Source organism: Glandiceps talaboti, chromosome 3, assembly GCF_964340395.1.
Source record: "Glandiceps talaboti chromosome 3, keGlaTala1.1, whole genome shotgun sequence".
Taxonomy (NCBI): Eukaryota; Metazoa; Hemichordata; class Enteropneusta; family Spengelidae; genus Glandiceps; species Glandiceps talaboti.
Genome location: NC_135551.1, coordinates 29,951,264 through 29,968,824, shown reverse-complemented (window position 1 = coordinate 29,968,824; position 17,561 = coordinate 29,951,264). Strand labels below are relative to the sequence as shown.

General features: G+C 39.0%; 1 protein-coding gene across 2 annotated transcripts in view; it reads left to right on the top strand.

Moving 5' to 3' along the window:
• The window catches only part of LOC144453993 (protein mono-ADP-ribosyltransferase PARP4-like), a 55,547-nt gene that overhangs the window by 35,785 nt on the left and 2,201 nt on the right, over positions 1-17,561 (top strand). The window contains exons 33-40 of one of the 2 annotated variants that reach the window (XM_078145380.1): positions 805-2,049; positions 5,911-5,948; positions 6,943-7,027; positions 9,844-9,917; positions 11,110-11,422; positions 12,413-12,573; positions 13,350-13,394; positions 17,171-17,282. In XM_078145380.1, the coding sequence (XP_078001506.1) occupies positions 805-2,049; positions 5,911-5,948; positions 6,943-7,027; positions 9,844-9,917; positions 11,110-11,422; positions 12,413-12,573; positions 13,350-13,394; positions 17,171-17,282 (2,073 nt within the window). Of the gene's footprint in view, positions 1-804; positions 2,050-5,910; positions 5,949-6,942; positions 7,028-9,843; positions 9,918-11,109; positions 11,471-12,412; positions 12,574-13,349; positions 13,395-17,170; positions 17,283-17,561 lie in introns of both variants that reach the window. The other variant, XM_078145379.1, reaches the window with a different exon arrangement.

Genomic DNA, 17,561 nt, shown 5'->3' with positions numbered 1-17,561 from the left:
TTTGCATATGACTGAGGTGGAGAACTTGTGATGACTCACTGGCAAGTAATCACCAAAATATAAACATTTCCTATCTGCAAATGTTGCATATTTGAATAATCCTGAGTGACATACAATCTAAACAGTTGTTTACAGGAGAATTTGTCTCATTTTGAAAGGTTTTACATTCTATGAAACAAACAGATTGATTTTCAACTAATTTGTGTATCAAGTTACCATCCTACGACATTCACAAACAATTTGTACAAGATTCATGACCTGGGTGTTTCTCGGAGTACAGAAAAAATGCTGAAAACAAGACCCAGAAGCTAGTGCTCTGTACAGCAGTTTGAATTTCCTGCATCTGCATAGATTAGCCATAATCATCTTTATATAGGGCAGTTCTGTGTTTAATGATGTGTAGATGAAGGAATGTTAAACCTGATTCATTCAGTAATATGCAAATTTGGTACACAGTTTGAATTTTTAGTAAAAAATCTTAAATTGATCCAAAACTAACTGACAGATTTGGCTTGAATTTGGTGGGGATGTTTATAAGGATGTATTGACTAAGAAGTACTCAGGACTAGATGATCCAATCAGTGATATGCAAAGTTATTTTTGGTCAAAAACTTATATCTACTTGGTAAAATGGAACTGAAATTTGGTGAGCAAATAACAGAAATTGTACGATTGTGTTACAATGCCATTGGTACTTTTTTGTATAAAAGTTAAGCTGCAATATTTGTTAAATTCTTGTTGGAATCCTGCAATGTAATAAGATGTGTACTTAATTGGATTTCTTATTTCTTATTTTATACACAGGTCTTCTTGAGGCCACAGAGCAACCAGTGGTGTTTGGTGGTGGTGGTGGTGGTGGTATTGGATCTCTTAGCATACCTCAAAGACTAGCTCCCCCTCCCCTTCCCTCTCATTCCTTTGCTGCTCCTCAACCAGCAGTGCTGTATGGTGGTGGTGGTTTTGGTGTTTCCCCTGTCATACCTAACCAAGCTCCCCTTCCACCACTCTCCACTCCTTTTGCTGCTCCTCAACTTGGTAGTGTAGCAGTTCTACAGTCTTTAGGAGGTCTGCAACAAGGCCAAGCTCCTTCTCCAGATCCCTCTATCTCTTTTGGTGCTTCTGAACGTAGCAAAGGTCCCCCTCCCCCTCCCTCTAAGTCTTTTGCTGCTGCTCCCCCTCCCCCTGCCTCTAAGTCTTTTGCTGCTGCTCCCCCTCCCCCTCCCTCTTATTCTAATGCTGCTGCTCCCCCTCCCCCTGCCTCTAAGTCTTTTGCTGCTGCTCCCCCTCCCCCTCCCTCTCCCTCTTATTCTTATGCTGCTGCTCCCCCTCCCCCTGCCTCTAAGTCTTTTGCTGCTGCTCCCCCTCCTCCTCCCTTTAAGTCTTTTGCTGCTGCTCCTTTGTCTAGGCGTTCAACGAGATCACACCAAACTCTTTCCCCTCCCCCTCCTCCTCCTCCCCCTCAGTCTTTTACTGCCTCTCGACCTAGCCAAGCTCCTCCTCCCTCCATGCATTTGGCAGGATTAAGCAAACCTCTTCCTTTTCCTCCACTTCCTCCACCTCGCCGTGGGTCTTCTCAACCTAGCCGTGCATCTCCTTCTCCTCCATCTCCTCCCACTCTCTCTATGACTTCTACTGCTCCTCAACTTAGCCAAGTCCCTCCTCCACCAACTCAACCCCAATCTGCACTGTTTGGGAGTGTTACTGCACCATCTTCTGCCAAAGATTCCCGTAGCCTTGATGTAGCTCGTGGCACTCGCCGAGAGAAGTTATATGAAAGTCTTGAGCTACCAGATGAGACATTATTGAAGGCTTCTGGTCGTACATCATATGAACCAACTGCTGCTTCTCAGAAAGTATCTGAACCACTTGGATTTGCATACACTAGTAGAAGAAGACATAAACAATTGTCAGCAGCAGTGCCAGAGCCAACACGAACCCCAGAGACAAGACAGGATATGAGAAAGACAAATCTTGACTTGTCTGAGACACTAATGACGTGTGAACCAGAGTATGACTTGCAAATGACAGAAGAAGCAAAGGAATCACAAGGTATTTTTTGAGTGCAGTCATATTTATTTAGTATTAAACTTAGGTGATACATAATTATTTTGATAGTGCTGTAGGCTATAGGCATGCAGGTGAAATGTACATATGTCTATATGTGTGTGTCTGTCTGTGTGTGTGTGTGTCTGTGTCTGTCTTTGTGTGTGTGTGTCTGCACGTGTGTGTGTGCATGTGTGTGTGTGCGTGCGTGTGTGTGCATGTGTGTGTGTGTGTGTGTGTGTGTGTGTGTGTGCGTGTGTGCGTGCATGCGTGCGCGTGTGTATGTGTGTGTGCGTGTGTGTGGATATATTGCTGATTAAGATAATACTTGGCATGGTATTTAGTTGAGATTTGTTAAAGTCAATGTTACCAAATGAATGAGGTAGGGGATTAAACATGTGGTTTGTGTCAAAAGCTGAAATTCAGTAATATGCAGATTGGTCTGAAATGTCATTTGCATGATTTTAAAGATAACAAGCTGAAGGATTATTGTGAGACATATTAATTGACCATTGTAGATATTACTAGCTCTAAAGGGTTATTGTAACTGAGGTCTACCTACGTAGCAATGTAGTTTGGAATTCAGTGGAATTTCTTCTAGTGATGTACCTGGAAAACAGGATAATGCTATGATAACCCTATTGTTGCAAATAGGCCAGAAGTAGTGGTTTTTGGTAAACAAATCTTCCAACACCAAAAATATAGTGCATAATGGCGTGGAGTCATGATGGGTGAATGGTTAGCGTGACTGGCTTGAATCTACATGTTGCAGGTTCGAGCCCCGTTGCTACCTGCTGTTTGTTTCTGAATGGCTAAAGTCCCTGGGCAAGATTTGAACCATGACTGTGCTTCAGTCAACCCAGCTGTATAATTGGGGATCTGGTAGAATGTAGGTTGTAATTGAAGGCTTTAATCCTGTGTGCTGAAATGGCTGCAATGGATTGTATGCTCCCCGGGGAGTTGAAGAAGACTAAAGGGCTGTTGTGCCGTTCTGATCCGTGCCAGGGGTAATAATTGTAAAGCGCTTTGAGCACGGCGTGGGAAAGCGCTATATAAGAACACAACATTAAGAACACAACATTAATGGCCTTGTAGTTGGTTTGATTGGATATTCTTGGGATGTGGAGATGATGAATTGTTTTGACATAAAATATAAATGAAATTGTATCACGAAATATAATTTTGGGGCTGAATTATGATATAGATTTTTTGAGGGATGTGTTCATGAACAAGTGTCACATCATAGTGACATCATTGTTGATATGGTGATAGGTGAAAAATTGAATTTGTCAATGAACACCTCAAACTCAAAAAGTACTACGGTAATATTTGTTTCAGATTTGGTGAGAATTGTTCATTGGGATGTCTAGATGGGAAATAATTCTCGGTATCCTATGATTTAATATTTTGTTTATCCTTAATATTGATTTCACTAAATATGCTGTTTTTACTTTTTGATGAGTGAAAATACTAGAGGTAAAACTGGGATTAAGTTACAGTGCTGATGTTAATGCATATAATCTTCAACTTAGGTATGAGAATGAATGTTCATAGACCCAGGGTTCATAAATAGTAATGAATATTTCTACTCACGGAGTCAAAAAATTCTTGGAAGTGAATCTCAAATTTTTGCTGCTATCTCATCAGCATCGTCAGGGGTGTACTCTATTGGGATGCAGGCATGGAAATCCCAGCTGTTTCATTCCAAGACATTTGACAATAGCCCATTGTTTACACCCCTTATAATACAAAACATCAGAGAAAATTTGGGATTGGCTTTATAGAAATGTTTTGTCTCTGTGAGTAGAAATTTGTCAACTACGGTGTTAAAATATGTGGTTATAGGGTAATTGTGAGAATAAGAAATTTTATCAACATATTAGTGTATATATACTAAATATGTGTTATGGAATTGGTAATGGATGATTGCAGGAATACCTGGTTTGACAATATTTGCCAATATAGCAAGTGTATAGTTCAGTACTACTTTTTAATATGTATCAAAAGTAATCCACAAAATGTATAAACTGAGTTTATGCCCCATTGATATGCATATTACCAGTACATACATATATAGAATACATAAACTGAGTTTATACCCCATTGATATGTATATTACCAGTACATACATATACAAACTGAATAAACTGAGTTTATACCCCATTGATATGCATACTACCAGTACATACATATACAAAATGTATAAACTGAGTTTATGCCCCATTGATATGCATACTACCAGTACATACATATACAAAATATATAAACTGAGTTTATACCCCATTGATATGCATACTACCAGTACATACATATACAAAATGTATAAACTGAGTTTATACCCCATTGATATGCATACTACCAGTACATACATATACAAAATGTATAAACTGAGTTTATACCCCATTGATATGTATATTACCAGTACATACATATACAAAATGTATAAACTGAGTTTATACCCCATTGATATGCATACTACCAGTACATACATATACAAAATGTATAAACTGAGTTTATACCCCATTGATATGTATATTACCAGTACATACATATACAAAATGTATAAACTGAGTTTATACCCCATTGATATGTATATTACCAGTACATACATATATAGAATACATAAACTCAGTTTATACCCCATTGATATGTATATTACCAGTACATACATATACAAAATGTATAAACTGAGTTTATACCCCATTGATATGTATATTACCAGTACATACATATACAAAATGTATAAACTGAGTTTATACCCCATTGATATGTATATTACCAGTACATACATATATAGAATACATAAACTGAGTTTATACCCCATTGATATGTATATTACCAGTACATACATATATAGAATACATAAACTGAGTTTATACCCCATTGATATGTATATTACCAGTACATACATATATAGAATACATAAACTGAGTTTATACCCCATTGATATGTATATTACCAGTACATACATATATAAAATGAATAAACTCAGTTTATACCCCATTGATATGCAGATTACCAGTACATACATATACAAAATGTATAAACTGAGTTTATGCCCCATTGATATGCATATTACCAGTACATACATATACAAAATGTATAAACTGAGTTTATACCCCATTGATATGCATACTACCAGTACATACATATACAAACTGAATAAACTGAGTTTATACCCCATTGATATGCATACTACCAGTACATACATATACAAAATATATAAACTTGGCTTATACCCATGTAGTACATACAAAAATTAGACTTTGGATCAAGGTACTCAGCAAATACTCAAAAAAACCTCACCTTTGAACTTGATCTTTATCTTCAACCTCAAAAAGGAATTGCATGATAACTGGAAGTTTTGTACATTAGGTATTTGCACCTATGTTTATAGAGATAAGCTTTCAGGTCAGAAACTTACCTTTCTGTTTCACTGTCATCTTCAAAGTCAAATAGCATATGGCTCTGTAACTTCAGTATCTGAAGACACCATTCAAGTGTCTACAACTTACTATGTCATGGAACATCATTGAAGTGTTTACAACCATGTCATGGAACACCATTCAAGTGTCTACAACCATGTCATGGAACACCATTCAAGTGTCTACAACCATGTCATGGAACACCATTCAAGTATCTACAACCATGTCATGGAACACCATTCAAGTGTCTACAACCATGTCATGGAACAAAGGCCAGGTTGGTTTTATCTGGGCTGCATTTCTTTACACTTGGCGACTTAGAAAAGTAACGAAGTACCTAAAAGAAAGGGTGCACCTTATAATACCACTGTGGCAAATAATTAGTACCATGTACTTCCTATGTTATAGTGGTTTCTAAACTGTTTAGTTTTCTGTTTTCTAGGGTATGTAGTCCACAGGAAAATACTGCCCCCAACAAAGGTAAGACAAGAAATCATAATCCTTGAAAACTCAAAGTGTTGAGTGATATAAACCTGTATTTTACCTGTACAGTTTCAGTCATCACCACTCGATCCATGAAGTACATTTGTAGGGCTACAGTTATCACCACTCCATACAGTACACTTGTAGGGCTACAGTTATCACCACTCCATACAGTACACTTGTAGGACTTCAGTCATCACTACTCCATACAGTACACTTGTAGGACTTCAGTCATCACCACTCCATACAATACACTTGTAGGGCTTCAGTCATCACCACTCCATACAGTACACTTGTAGGACTTCAGTCATCACTACTCCATAAAGTACACTTGTAGGGCTTCAGTCATCACTACTTCATACAGTACACTTGTAGGGCTTCAGTCATCACCACTCCATACAGCACACTTGTAGGGCTTCAGTCATCACCACTCCATACAGCACACTTGTAGGGCTTCAGTTATCACCACTCCATACAGTACACTTGTAGGACTTCAGCCTTCAACACTCCATACAGCACACTTGTAGGACTTCAGTCATCACCACTCCATACAGTACACTTGTAAGGACTTCAGTCATCACCACTCCATACAGTACACTTGTAGGACTTCAGTCATCACCACTCCATACAGTACACTTGAAGGACTTCAGTCATCACCACTCCATACAGTACACTTGTAGGGCTGCAGTCATCACCACTCCATACAGTACACTTGTAGGACTTCAGTCATCACCACTCCATACAGTACACTTGAAGGACATTAGGCATCACTATAGTGTAATGTGTAGAGTTCTCTGACAACTATATGGAGGTGAATGATTTGAACGATAGATAGTCATTTTCTGAGATTTCAATGACTTGTTGACAAGAACAATACAATCTGAGAAGTATTTGTGTACACAATGATAGTCGTTGTTAAAATGTTTATATATACCATATTCATTGGCAAAAATAACATATGTGAATACAACACTTACGTATACTTTTACAGGGTGCACAAATGGACAGTGACAAGGCACAAGAAACTGTACCTGATATGAGAAATGCATTGATGATGTCTGCAAAGAAACCTCAAGGTAGGAGTTCTCCTGTAATGACAAGGGGTGCTGCATTGAAAAAGAAAAAGAAAAAGAAAGCAGCACCAGTGAGGTGTCGCAAGGTTAATGCATACCTTCAACTAAGGTGTGAGAATATTTTATGAATGTTCATGGACCCAGAGTTCATAAATAGTAATGAAAATTTCTACTCACCGAATCAATAATTTCTTGGAAGTGAATCTCAAATTTTTTCTGACATCTCATCATCATCATCAGGGGTGTACTCTATTGGCATACAGGCATGGAAATCCTCACTCTAAATCAGAGATCCCAGGTGTTTCTCTCAAGCTCATTTCACGTGTCTCTTCTGAGACATGTGACAATAGCCCATTGTAGTACACCCCTGATGATGGCAGATGCCTTCAAGATATCAGCAAAAATTTTGGATTTTGGACATAATGACCATTCCAATTATTTTGATTGCTTAGCTCAGGGAGGACTCACATTTCCACAGGCATCAAAGGATTTTTTTGAGATTCATGCCTTTGATGATGATTTCAGCGATGTCAACAGCTGCTGTCCTTCATCCGCTGCTGCTCATGGATGTTTATTTACGAAGAGGTAATTTCTTGGATTTATGAGCAGTTTCCTGACTGTAAACGACTGGCTCCTACCAAACTGTTCAAATCTTGTTTGTTTTAGTCGCTAGGTGAAGAGCCACGAGTCATGTCGTTGCTTTCTCCACTTTGCAATCACAATCAAGTGTTCATATACATAGCACTACCATCAGGTCTCTCAACAGCACCGAGAGTCTTTACTCAAGTAGTTTCCGCACCCATGACCGCTCTCCATGCATGCGAGTTTCTACTCAATCCTTATTTAGATGACTGGCTGCTACATGTCAAAGAAGTCGAACAGCTACGTCGCTTAATTCGAGACACCCAGATGCTCCTGAGGTCTCTTGGAAAAAATCTGGAAAAAAGGAATGGCAATCGGAGGACAATAACATTGAGAGTAGGACAAACATTAACGAGTCTGTTAATTTTTTTGATAGTTTGAAAGGTGTTAGTGACTTTGGTTATAATTTTCATGCACCTAAGCGATTAGATGATAAGGTTCGTATGAAGGATGAGTTAGCTTTTAATTTCCAATCACCTCACCTACCAACTGGAACCCCTTCACAAATTTTGTGTGGGGAGAGAAATTTTGCATGCGAGTTGTGATGATGGCTGTAAGGAAGATGACCAGTCATCTGGGGAAGTAGTGTCTTCCGAATCTCCAAATGGAACCAAGTGTATAAATAGTGGTTCAGCACCATGTTTCAACAATAATTCTGCAACTATTGATGGAGACTTTTACCTTGAAGACAGTCTTTCAGTAAGATCCTGCATTAGTTCTAATGACAGTCACACTAGTTTGCCTGTGTGTGGCAAGCACAATGATTTTTAAAGTGACATCTTTAATGTATTCCCCACGGCACATTTTTAGGCCAACCGTAAACTCTACACAGACACTAGCAGTGCAAGCCACACAGCCCCATCAACAACAAAATTTCGTTTTTATATTTTTTGCGGCTGTTTGTCTGGTGGAATTCATAATCAAACGTCTTGAACTTCTGGTATTTGCCGCCAAACTTACACCAGTATCTGTGTCACTCATTTAACTGCACCTTCTTTACCTTAGGAGGGTAATTGGGTGTAAATGTGTCATTTATTGTAATTGCCGTCTGTCTAGGGATGACCTCAGTGTTGACCTCTTTGGTATGACATCATTGTTTTAGTATGTTAATGTAAGAGTAAGCCCTGTACTGCGCATGTGTGTGAACTTTACTTTTCATTGTAAACTTTCAACCCACCCACCCACCCACTGCCATCATAACGGTAAGAGCAATGTTTTTGTAGGGTGACAAATTTTGAAAGATTTAGATATCTGAGATTCTTCATACTTGTACCATGTATTGGTATTTTTGGTGGAGTTCATAATTAAACTTCTTGAACTTCTGGTATTTGCCACCAAACTTACACCAGTATCTGTGTCATTCATTTAACTACACCTTCTTTACCTCTTTAGGAGGATCATATTAACTGGTTAGAATTGGAGGCAGTTGTTCTAGCTCTTCACTGGTTCGAACACCTGGTGTCACACCACAGTGTACTAGTCAATACCGACAACACAACAAAATGCCAAATGGGGGACCAGGTCACCGACCCTATGTTATTTCACCTGTGACCAAATGTTCTGATGCAAGGACAGGAAGATAAAACTCGGGGCATGGCATCTTCCGTGGAAGAGCAACGGGATCACAGATGCACTCTCACGCTGCATCCAAGTTCGCCCCACGGAGTGGGAGATGCCACAAGGTGTAGCCAGTCAAATCTTCCTCAAGTGTAGTCCTGCTTACATGACAGTGCACGAGTCTGTATTACTGACTTGGGGGAGGGACAATTGTCAGAATCGAGTCCCGAATTCCTCCGTATGCAAGCAGGACTGCCTCAAGTGGAACAAGCTGGTTGTCCACCTGTTTGCGACCTTTCTCAATGATTGACAATCGCAAACTGCCTCTCTTTGTATCTCCAGTACCAGATCTCAGAGCAATGGCAGTGGACACCCTGTTGTTGTTTAGCTGGAAGGGGTTGGAGGCCTATGCCTTTCCACCTCTACCGCACAACTATGTCATGGAACAAAGGCCTGGGTTGGTTTTCTGGGCTACATTTCTTTACTCTTAGCGACCTAGAAAAGTAAGGAAGTGCCTCAAGAAAGGATATGCCTTAAAATACAGCTGTGGCAAATACAGTACCATAGTACTTCCTATTTTATAGTGGTTCTAAACTTTTTGGTTTTCTGTTTTCTTGTAGCCCTGAGAACAGGAATGCGCCCAAAAAGCGTACAAAACGTAATGGGAGACATGTGCTATGAATCAATCAGTATGGTGAGTGATCAATACCTAATATGCACCTGCATTTAATCTGTACAGTTTCTGTCATCACCACTCCATAGGGTACACTTGTAGGGCTTGCGTCATCACCACTCCATACAGTACACTTGTAGGGCTTCAGTCATCACCACTCCATACAGTACACTTGTAGGGCTTGCGTCATCACCACTCCATAAAGTACACTTGTAGGGCTTCAGTCATCACCACTCCATACAGTACACTTGTAGGGCTTCAGTTATCACCACTCCATAAAGTACACTTGTAGGGCTTCAGTCATCACCACTCCATACAGTACACTTGTAGGGCTTCAGTCATCACCACTCCATACAGTACACTTGTAGGGCTTCAGTCATCACCACTCCATAAAGTACACTTGTAGGGCTTCAGTCATCACCACTCCATACAGTACACTTGTAGGGCTTCAGTCATCACCACTCCATACAGTACACTTGTAGGGCTTCAGTCATCACCACTCCATAAAGTACACTTGTATGGCTTCAGTCATCACCACTCCATACAGTACACTTGTAGGGCTTCAGTCATCACCACTCCATAAAGTACACTTGTAGGACTTCAGTTATCACCACTCCATACAGTACACTTGTAGGGCTTCAGTCATCACCACTCCATACAGTACACTTGTAGGACTTCAGTCATCACCACTCCATACAGTACACTTGTAGGACTTCAGTCATCACCACTCCATATATAGTACACTTGTAGGACTACAGTCATCACCACTCCATACAGTACACTTGTAGGGCTTCAGTTATCACCACTCCAAATAGTACACTTGTAGGGCTTCAGTCATCACCACTCCATACAGCACACGTGTAGGACTTCAGTCATCACTACTCCATACAGTACACTTGTAGGGCTTCAGTCATCACCACTCCATACAGTACACTTGTAGGACTTCAGTCATCCCCACTCCATACAGTACACTTGTAGGACATTAGGCATCGCTATAGTGTAATGTGCAGAGTTCTCAGACAACTATATGGAGGTGAATGATTTGAACAATAGATAGTCATTTTCTGAGATTTCAGTGAGTTATTGAGAAGAACAATACAATCTGAGAAGTATTTGTGTACACAATGATAGTTGTTGTTAAAATGTTTAAATATACCATAATCTTTGGCAAAAATAACATATGTGAATACAACACTTATATATACTTTTACAGGGTGCAAAAATGGAAAGTAACAAGGCACAAGAAACTGTACCTGATGTGAGTAAGCCCGATAAGATATCTGCGATGCTTGTAGGTGGGAGTTCTCCTGCAAGGACAAGGGGTGCTGCATCGAAAAGGGGCAAGAAAGCAGCATCAGTGAGTTGGCGAAAGGTTGGAGAAACACCAATTATAAAACATCGCTCATATGGTGCTGAAGATGAGGAAGTTTTAGGTGATGCAATGTGGTCAGCTGATCTAGATGATGATGGATTGAATGTCAACCTTTTACAAGAGGAGAGGATTATGATGTATGATGATGTGAAAGGTGAATATTATTTTGAGGAAGCTGAAACATATGATACTATATTACCAGGTAATGTTATGACAGCTAAAACCCAATGATGAATGAGTGCAAGTGTGGTGTATACAGGTGTTTGCATGAGTGCTTGCAGTGTTCTCTGTGGCAGTACTTGATGTGCAGCAGAAAACACTGCAAGTATGAGTGCAAGGACACCTACACAGGAACTGGGGTAATGTGTTTGGTATTGCGCTGTAGTGTGAATACCACTAGTGCTACACACACACACACACACACACACACACACACACACACACACACACACACACACACACACACACACACACACACACACACACACACACACACACACACACACACACACCAGTGCCAGTAATGTGTGATACATATATGTAAACACTAGGTATAGTGTTAATATTTAGTTATTTAACAGAAATAATTGATTTAAAAGTGTCTTAATGTGCTCCATAAATAATTTATAAATCTGTCTTTTCATGACTGTGCTATATAGTATGAATGTATGACATTATTAAAACAGAATGATACATCATAAGTATATTGTACTCACCTTTAAGTGTTATGACCGTACTTTCATGTTGTATTGTATTGTATTTAACTGTGTTGTGCTGTGCTGTGCTGTATTGTGCTGTGCTGTGCTGTGCTGCTTGGTGTGATACAGTGCGGTGTGGTGTTGTATGGTACAGTATGGTATGGTGTGATATGGTAGAGTACAGTGGTATGGTGTCACACTGAACTATATTGCACTGCATTCTACTGTACTGCACAGGAGTGCACTGCATTGGCCTTACAGTACAGTACTGTACTTTGTTGACAGTTGATAAAACTGTAGCAGAAGTGGACATTTAAACTGCAAAGTATACTGCAGCATTGAGAATTGATGAAACTGTTGCTTTATTGATTGATTGATTGATTGATTGCTGGGTTATGTTTAATTGATGTATTGATTGATTGAAAGATTGACTTCTTTGTTGACAGCTCGCGGACGAAGGTGCTTTAATTTGTTACAATCTGCGTGCTATGGAATACCACCTCCCTTACCAAAGCCACAACCAGTGTATAGTGGATTGTCATCCCCCTTACCAAGTGTAGTCCAGTCAAAATGTGTTATAAAAGAAATCAAAGACAAAGGAAAAGAGGTAAGAAAATGGACTGTTTTAGAGTTATGTTCAGAATTGAAGATGTGTATGTTTACAGGTGAACAAAAGTAAGGCTTATTTCATCATGATTTCATCTTACCAATGTTCCTTAGTATGCTTATGCGACTCATAAAGGTCTTTTCACTAATCCAGTAATGCATGACATGAAAATTAGAGTTTTAAAATTTGGCAAATATGACTGAAAAGGTAATGGCTGTGATGCATCATGGGAAATTAAGAGAGTTAAGACACTTATCATCATTATTTTGGTCAAATGTTCTAAAGGTGTGAAGCTCCTATTTAAAAAAAATTTTACTTCCCATGATGCCTCACGTAGATGTACATCATCTTTCCTTGCCAGATTTGCCAAATTTCATTGCTGTAGTGTAGAGAGGCTGTACAATGCACAGCAAATGAAATAAAGATGAAATCACTCTAAATACAAAGACAAAGAGTTTTACTGACTTTCTTTGTTGTAATGGTTAAAGCTTAAAACAAGCAGTTGAGAGATCAATAGGTTCTAATCTTACTTGAGACTGGTGATTTCAGTCATCAGGTACAAGTGTTTTATAGAGTTGATGTATAGGTTGTATCAGACATGTCTCACTCACCAGGGTAAGTGTTTTATAGACTTGATGTATAGGCTGTATCAGACATGTCTTACTTACCAGGGTAAGTGTTTTATAGAGTTGATGTATAGGCTAGGCTGTATCAGACAAATGATAAAATAAAGTACAAACAAGTTGATTAATTTTTGTTCTTCTGTCTTTTCACAGCCCACAGTAGCAGAGTTGGAGAAGCTTATGGAATTGTCAGAGATGGTAAGCATGCATATTATTTTTAGTCGACAGACAACTACACTCGACAATTAAAATAAGGCCAGATAAAAAAGTTGTTTGGTTCTACAAGGCAATATTAAACACAGATGTAGACATATTGACCTGACATGACTGGATTCTAGGCTACAAGGCAATATTAAACACAGATGTAGACATATTGACCTGACATGACTGGATTCCAGGCTACAAGGCAATATTAAACACAAATGTAGACATATTGACCTGACATGACTGGATTCTAGACTACAAGGCAATATTAAACACAAATGTAGACATATTGACCTGACATGACTGGATTCTAGGCTACAAGGCAATATTAAACACAGATGTAGACATATTGACCTGACATGACTGGATTCTAGGCTACAAGGCAATATTAAACACAGATGTAGACATATTGACCTGACATGACTGGATTCTAGGCTACAAGACAATATTAAACACAGATGTAGACATATTGACCTGACATGACTGGATTCTAGGCTACAAGGCAATATTAAACACAGATGTAGACATATTGACCTGACATGACTGGATTCTAGGCCACAAGGCAATATTAAACACAGATGTAGACATATTGACCTGACATGACTGGATTCTAGACTACAAGGCAATATTAAACACAAATGTAGACATATTGACCTGACATGACTGGATTCTAGACTACAAGGCAATATTAAACACAGATGTAGACATATTGACCTGACATGACTGGATTCTAGGCTACAAGGCAATATTAAACACAGATGTAGACATATTGACCTGACATGACTGGATTCTAGGCTACAAGACAATATTAAACACAGATGTAGACATATTGACCTGACATGACTGGATTCTAGGCTACAAGGCAATATTAAACACAGATGTAGACATATTGACCTGACATGACTGGATTCTAGGCTACAAGACAATATTAAACACAGATGTAGACATATTGACCTGACATGACTGGATTCTAGGCTACAAGGCAATATTAAACACAGATGTAGACATATTGACCTGACATGACTGGATTCTAGGCTACATGGCAATATTAAACACAGATGTAGACATATTAACCTGACATGACTGGATTCTAGGCTACAAGGCAATATTAAACACAGATGTAGACATATTGACCTGACATGACTGGATTCTAGGCTACAAGGCAATATTAAACACAGATGTAGACATATTGACCTGACATGACTGGATTCTAGGCTACAAGGCAATATTAAACACAGATGTAGACATATTGACCTGACATGACTGGATTCTAGGCTACAAGGCAATATTAAACACATATGTAGACATATTGACCTGACATGACTGGATTCTAGACTACAAGGCAATATTAAACACAGATGTAGACATATTGACCTGACATGACTGGATTCTAGGCTACAAGGCAATATTAAACACAGATGTAGACATATTGACCTGACATGACTGGATTCCAGGCTACAAGGCAATATTAAACACAGATGTAGACATATTGACCTGACATGACTGGATTCTAGGCTACAAGGCAATATTAAACACAGATGTAGACATATTGACCTGACATGACTGGATTCTAGGCCACAAGGCAATATTAAACACAGATGTAGACATATTGACCTGACATGACTGGATTCTAGGCCACAAGGCAATATTAAACACATATGTAGACATATTGACCTGACATGACTGGATTCTAGACTACAAGGCAATATTAAACACAGATGTAGACATATTGACCTGACATGACTGGATTCTAGGCCACAAGGCAATATTAAACACAGATGTAGACATATTGACCTGACATGACTGGATTCTAGGCCACAAGGCAATATTAAACACAGATGTAGACATATTGACCTGACATGACTGGATTCTAGGCCACAAGGCAATATTAAACACATATGTAGACATATTGACCTGACATGACTGGATTCTAGGCTACAAGGCAATATTAAATACAGATGTGTAGACATATTGACCTGACATGACTGGATTCTAGGCTACAAGGCAATATTAAACACAGATGTAGACATATTGACCTGACATGACTGGATTCTAGGCTACAAGGCAATATTAAACACAAATGTAGACATATTGACCTGACATGACTGGATTCCAGGCTACAAGGCAATATTAAACACAGATGTAGACATATTAACCTGACATGACTGGATTCTAGGCTCATGGCAATATTAAACACAGATGTAGACATATTGACCTGACATGACTGGATTCTAGGCTACATGGCAATATTAAACACAGATGTAGACATATTGACCTGACATGACTGGATTCTAGGCTACAAGGCAATATTAAACACAAATGTAGACATATTGACCTGACATGACTGGATTCTAGACTACAAGGCAATATTAAACACAGATGTAGACATATTGACCTGACATGACTGGATTCTAGGCTACATGGCAATATTAAACACAGATGTAGACATATTGACCTGACATGACTGGATTCTAGACTACAAGGCAATATTAAACACAGATGTAGACATATTGACCTGACATGACTGGATTCTAGGCTACATGGCAATATTAAACACAGATGTAGACATATTGACCTGACATGACTGGATTCTAGGCTACAAGGCAATATTAAACACAGATGTAGACATATTGACCTGACATGACTGGATTCCAGGCTACAAGGCAATATTAAACACAGATGTAGACATATTGACCTGACATGACTGGATTCTAGGCTACAAGGCAATATTAAACACAGATGTAGACATATTGACCTGACATGACTGGATTCTAGGCTACAAGGCAATATTAAACACAGATGTAGACATATTGACCTGACATGACTGGATTCTAGGCCACAAGGCAATATTAAACACAGATGTAGACATATTGACCTGACATGAGTGGATTCTAGGCTACAAGGCAATATTAAACACAGATGTGTAGACATATTGACCTGACATGACTGGATTCTAGGCTACAAGGCAATATTAAACACAGATGTAGATATATTGACCTGACATGACTGGATTCTAGGCCACAAGGCAATATTAAACACAGATGTAGACATATTGACCTGACATGACTGGATTCTAGGCCACAAGGCAATATTAAACACAGATGTAGACATATTGACCTGACATGACTGGATTCTAGGCTACAAGGCAATATTAAACACATATGTAGACATATTGACCTGACATGACTGGATTCTAGGCCACAAGGCAATATTAAACACAGATGTAGATGTATTGACCTGACATGACTGGATTCTAGACTACAAGGCAATATTAAACACAGATGTAGACATATTGACCTGACATGACTGGATTCTAGGCTACAAGGCAATATTAAATACAGATGTGTAGACATATTGACCTGACATGACTGGATTCTAGACTACAAGGCAATATTAAACACAGATGTAGATATATTGACCTGACATGACTGGATTCTAGGCCACAAGGCAATATTAAACACAGATGTAGACATATTGACCTGACATGACTGGATTCTAGGCCACAAGGCAATATTAAACACAGATGTAGACATATTGACCTGACATGACTGGATTCTAGGCCACAAGGCAATATTAAACACAGATGTAGACATATTGACCTGACATGACTGGATTCTAGGCCACAAGGCAATATTAAACACAGATGTAGACATATTGACCTGACATGACTGAATTCTAGGGTACAAGGCAATATTAAACAGAGATGTAGACATATTGGCCTAATATTTTGTGAATCAAACTATATAATGGTTAATGGAATTTTTCTTTAGTTTGAGGATTTTGACAGTGAAGACATTGATTACAAAGAATTGGACAACATGTTTGGCATCAACACTAAACAAGTGATAGATATCTTAAAAGATGCAGGACTCAGATCTTTAGGTAAGTCAGCATCTTGTAACTTGAAGTATCTTTTAAGTTTTATGGTATGATATGATCTTTTATGGTATGATATGTCAACCCAGCTGTATAATAGGGGACCTGGTAGGATAGAGGTAGCACCTATACACTTATAAATGGATGGTATGCCCCCCCCCCCCCCCCTAGAAGTTCAGAAATAAACAGTAATGGGGTTCAATGATGCAGTGATGGGGCTTAGTGATGCAGATTCCAAGCTGGCCACTCTAACCATTCAACTCTCATGACTTCATGACAAGTTTT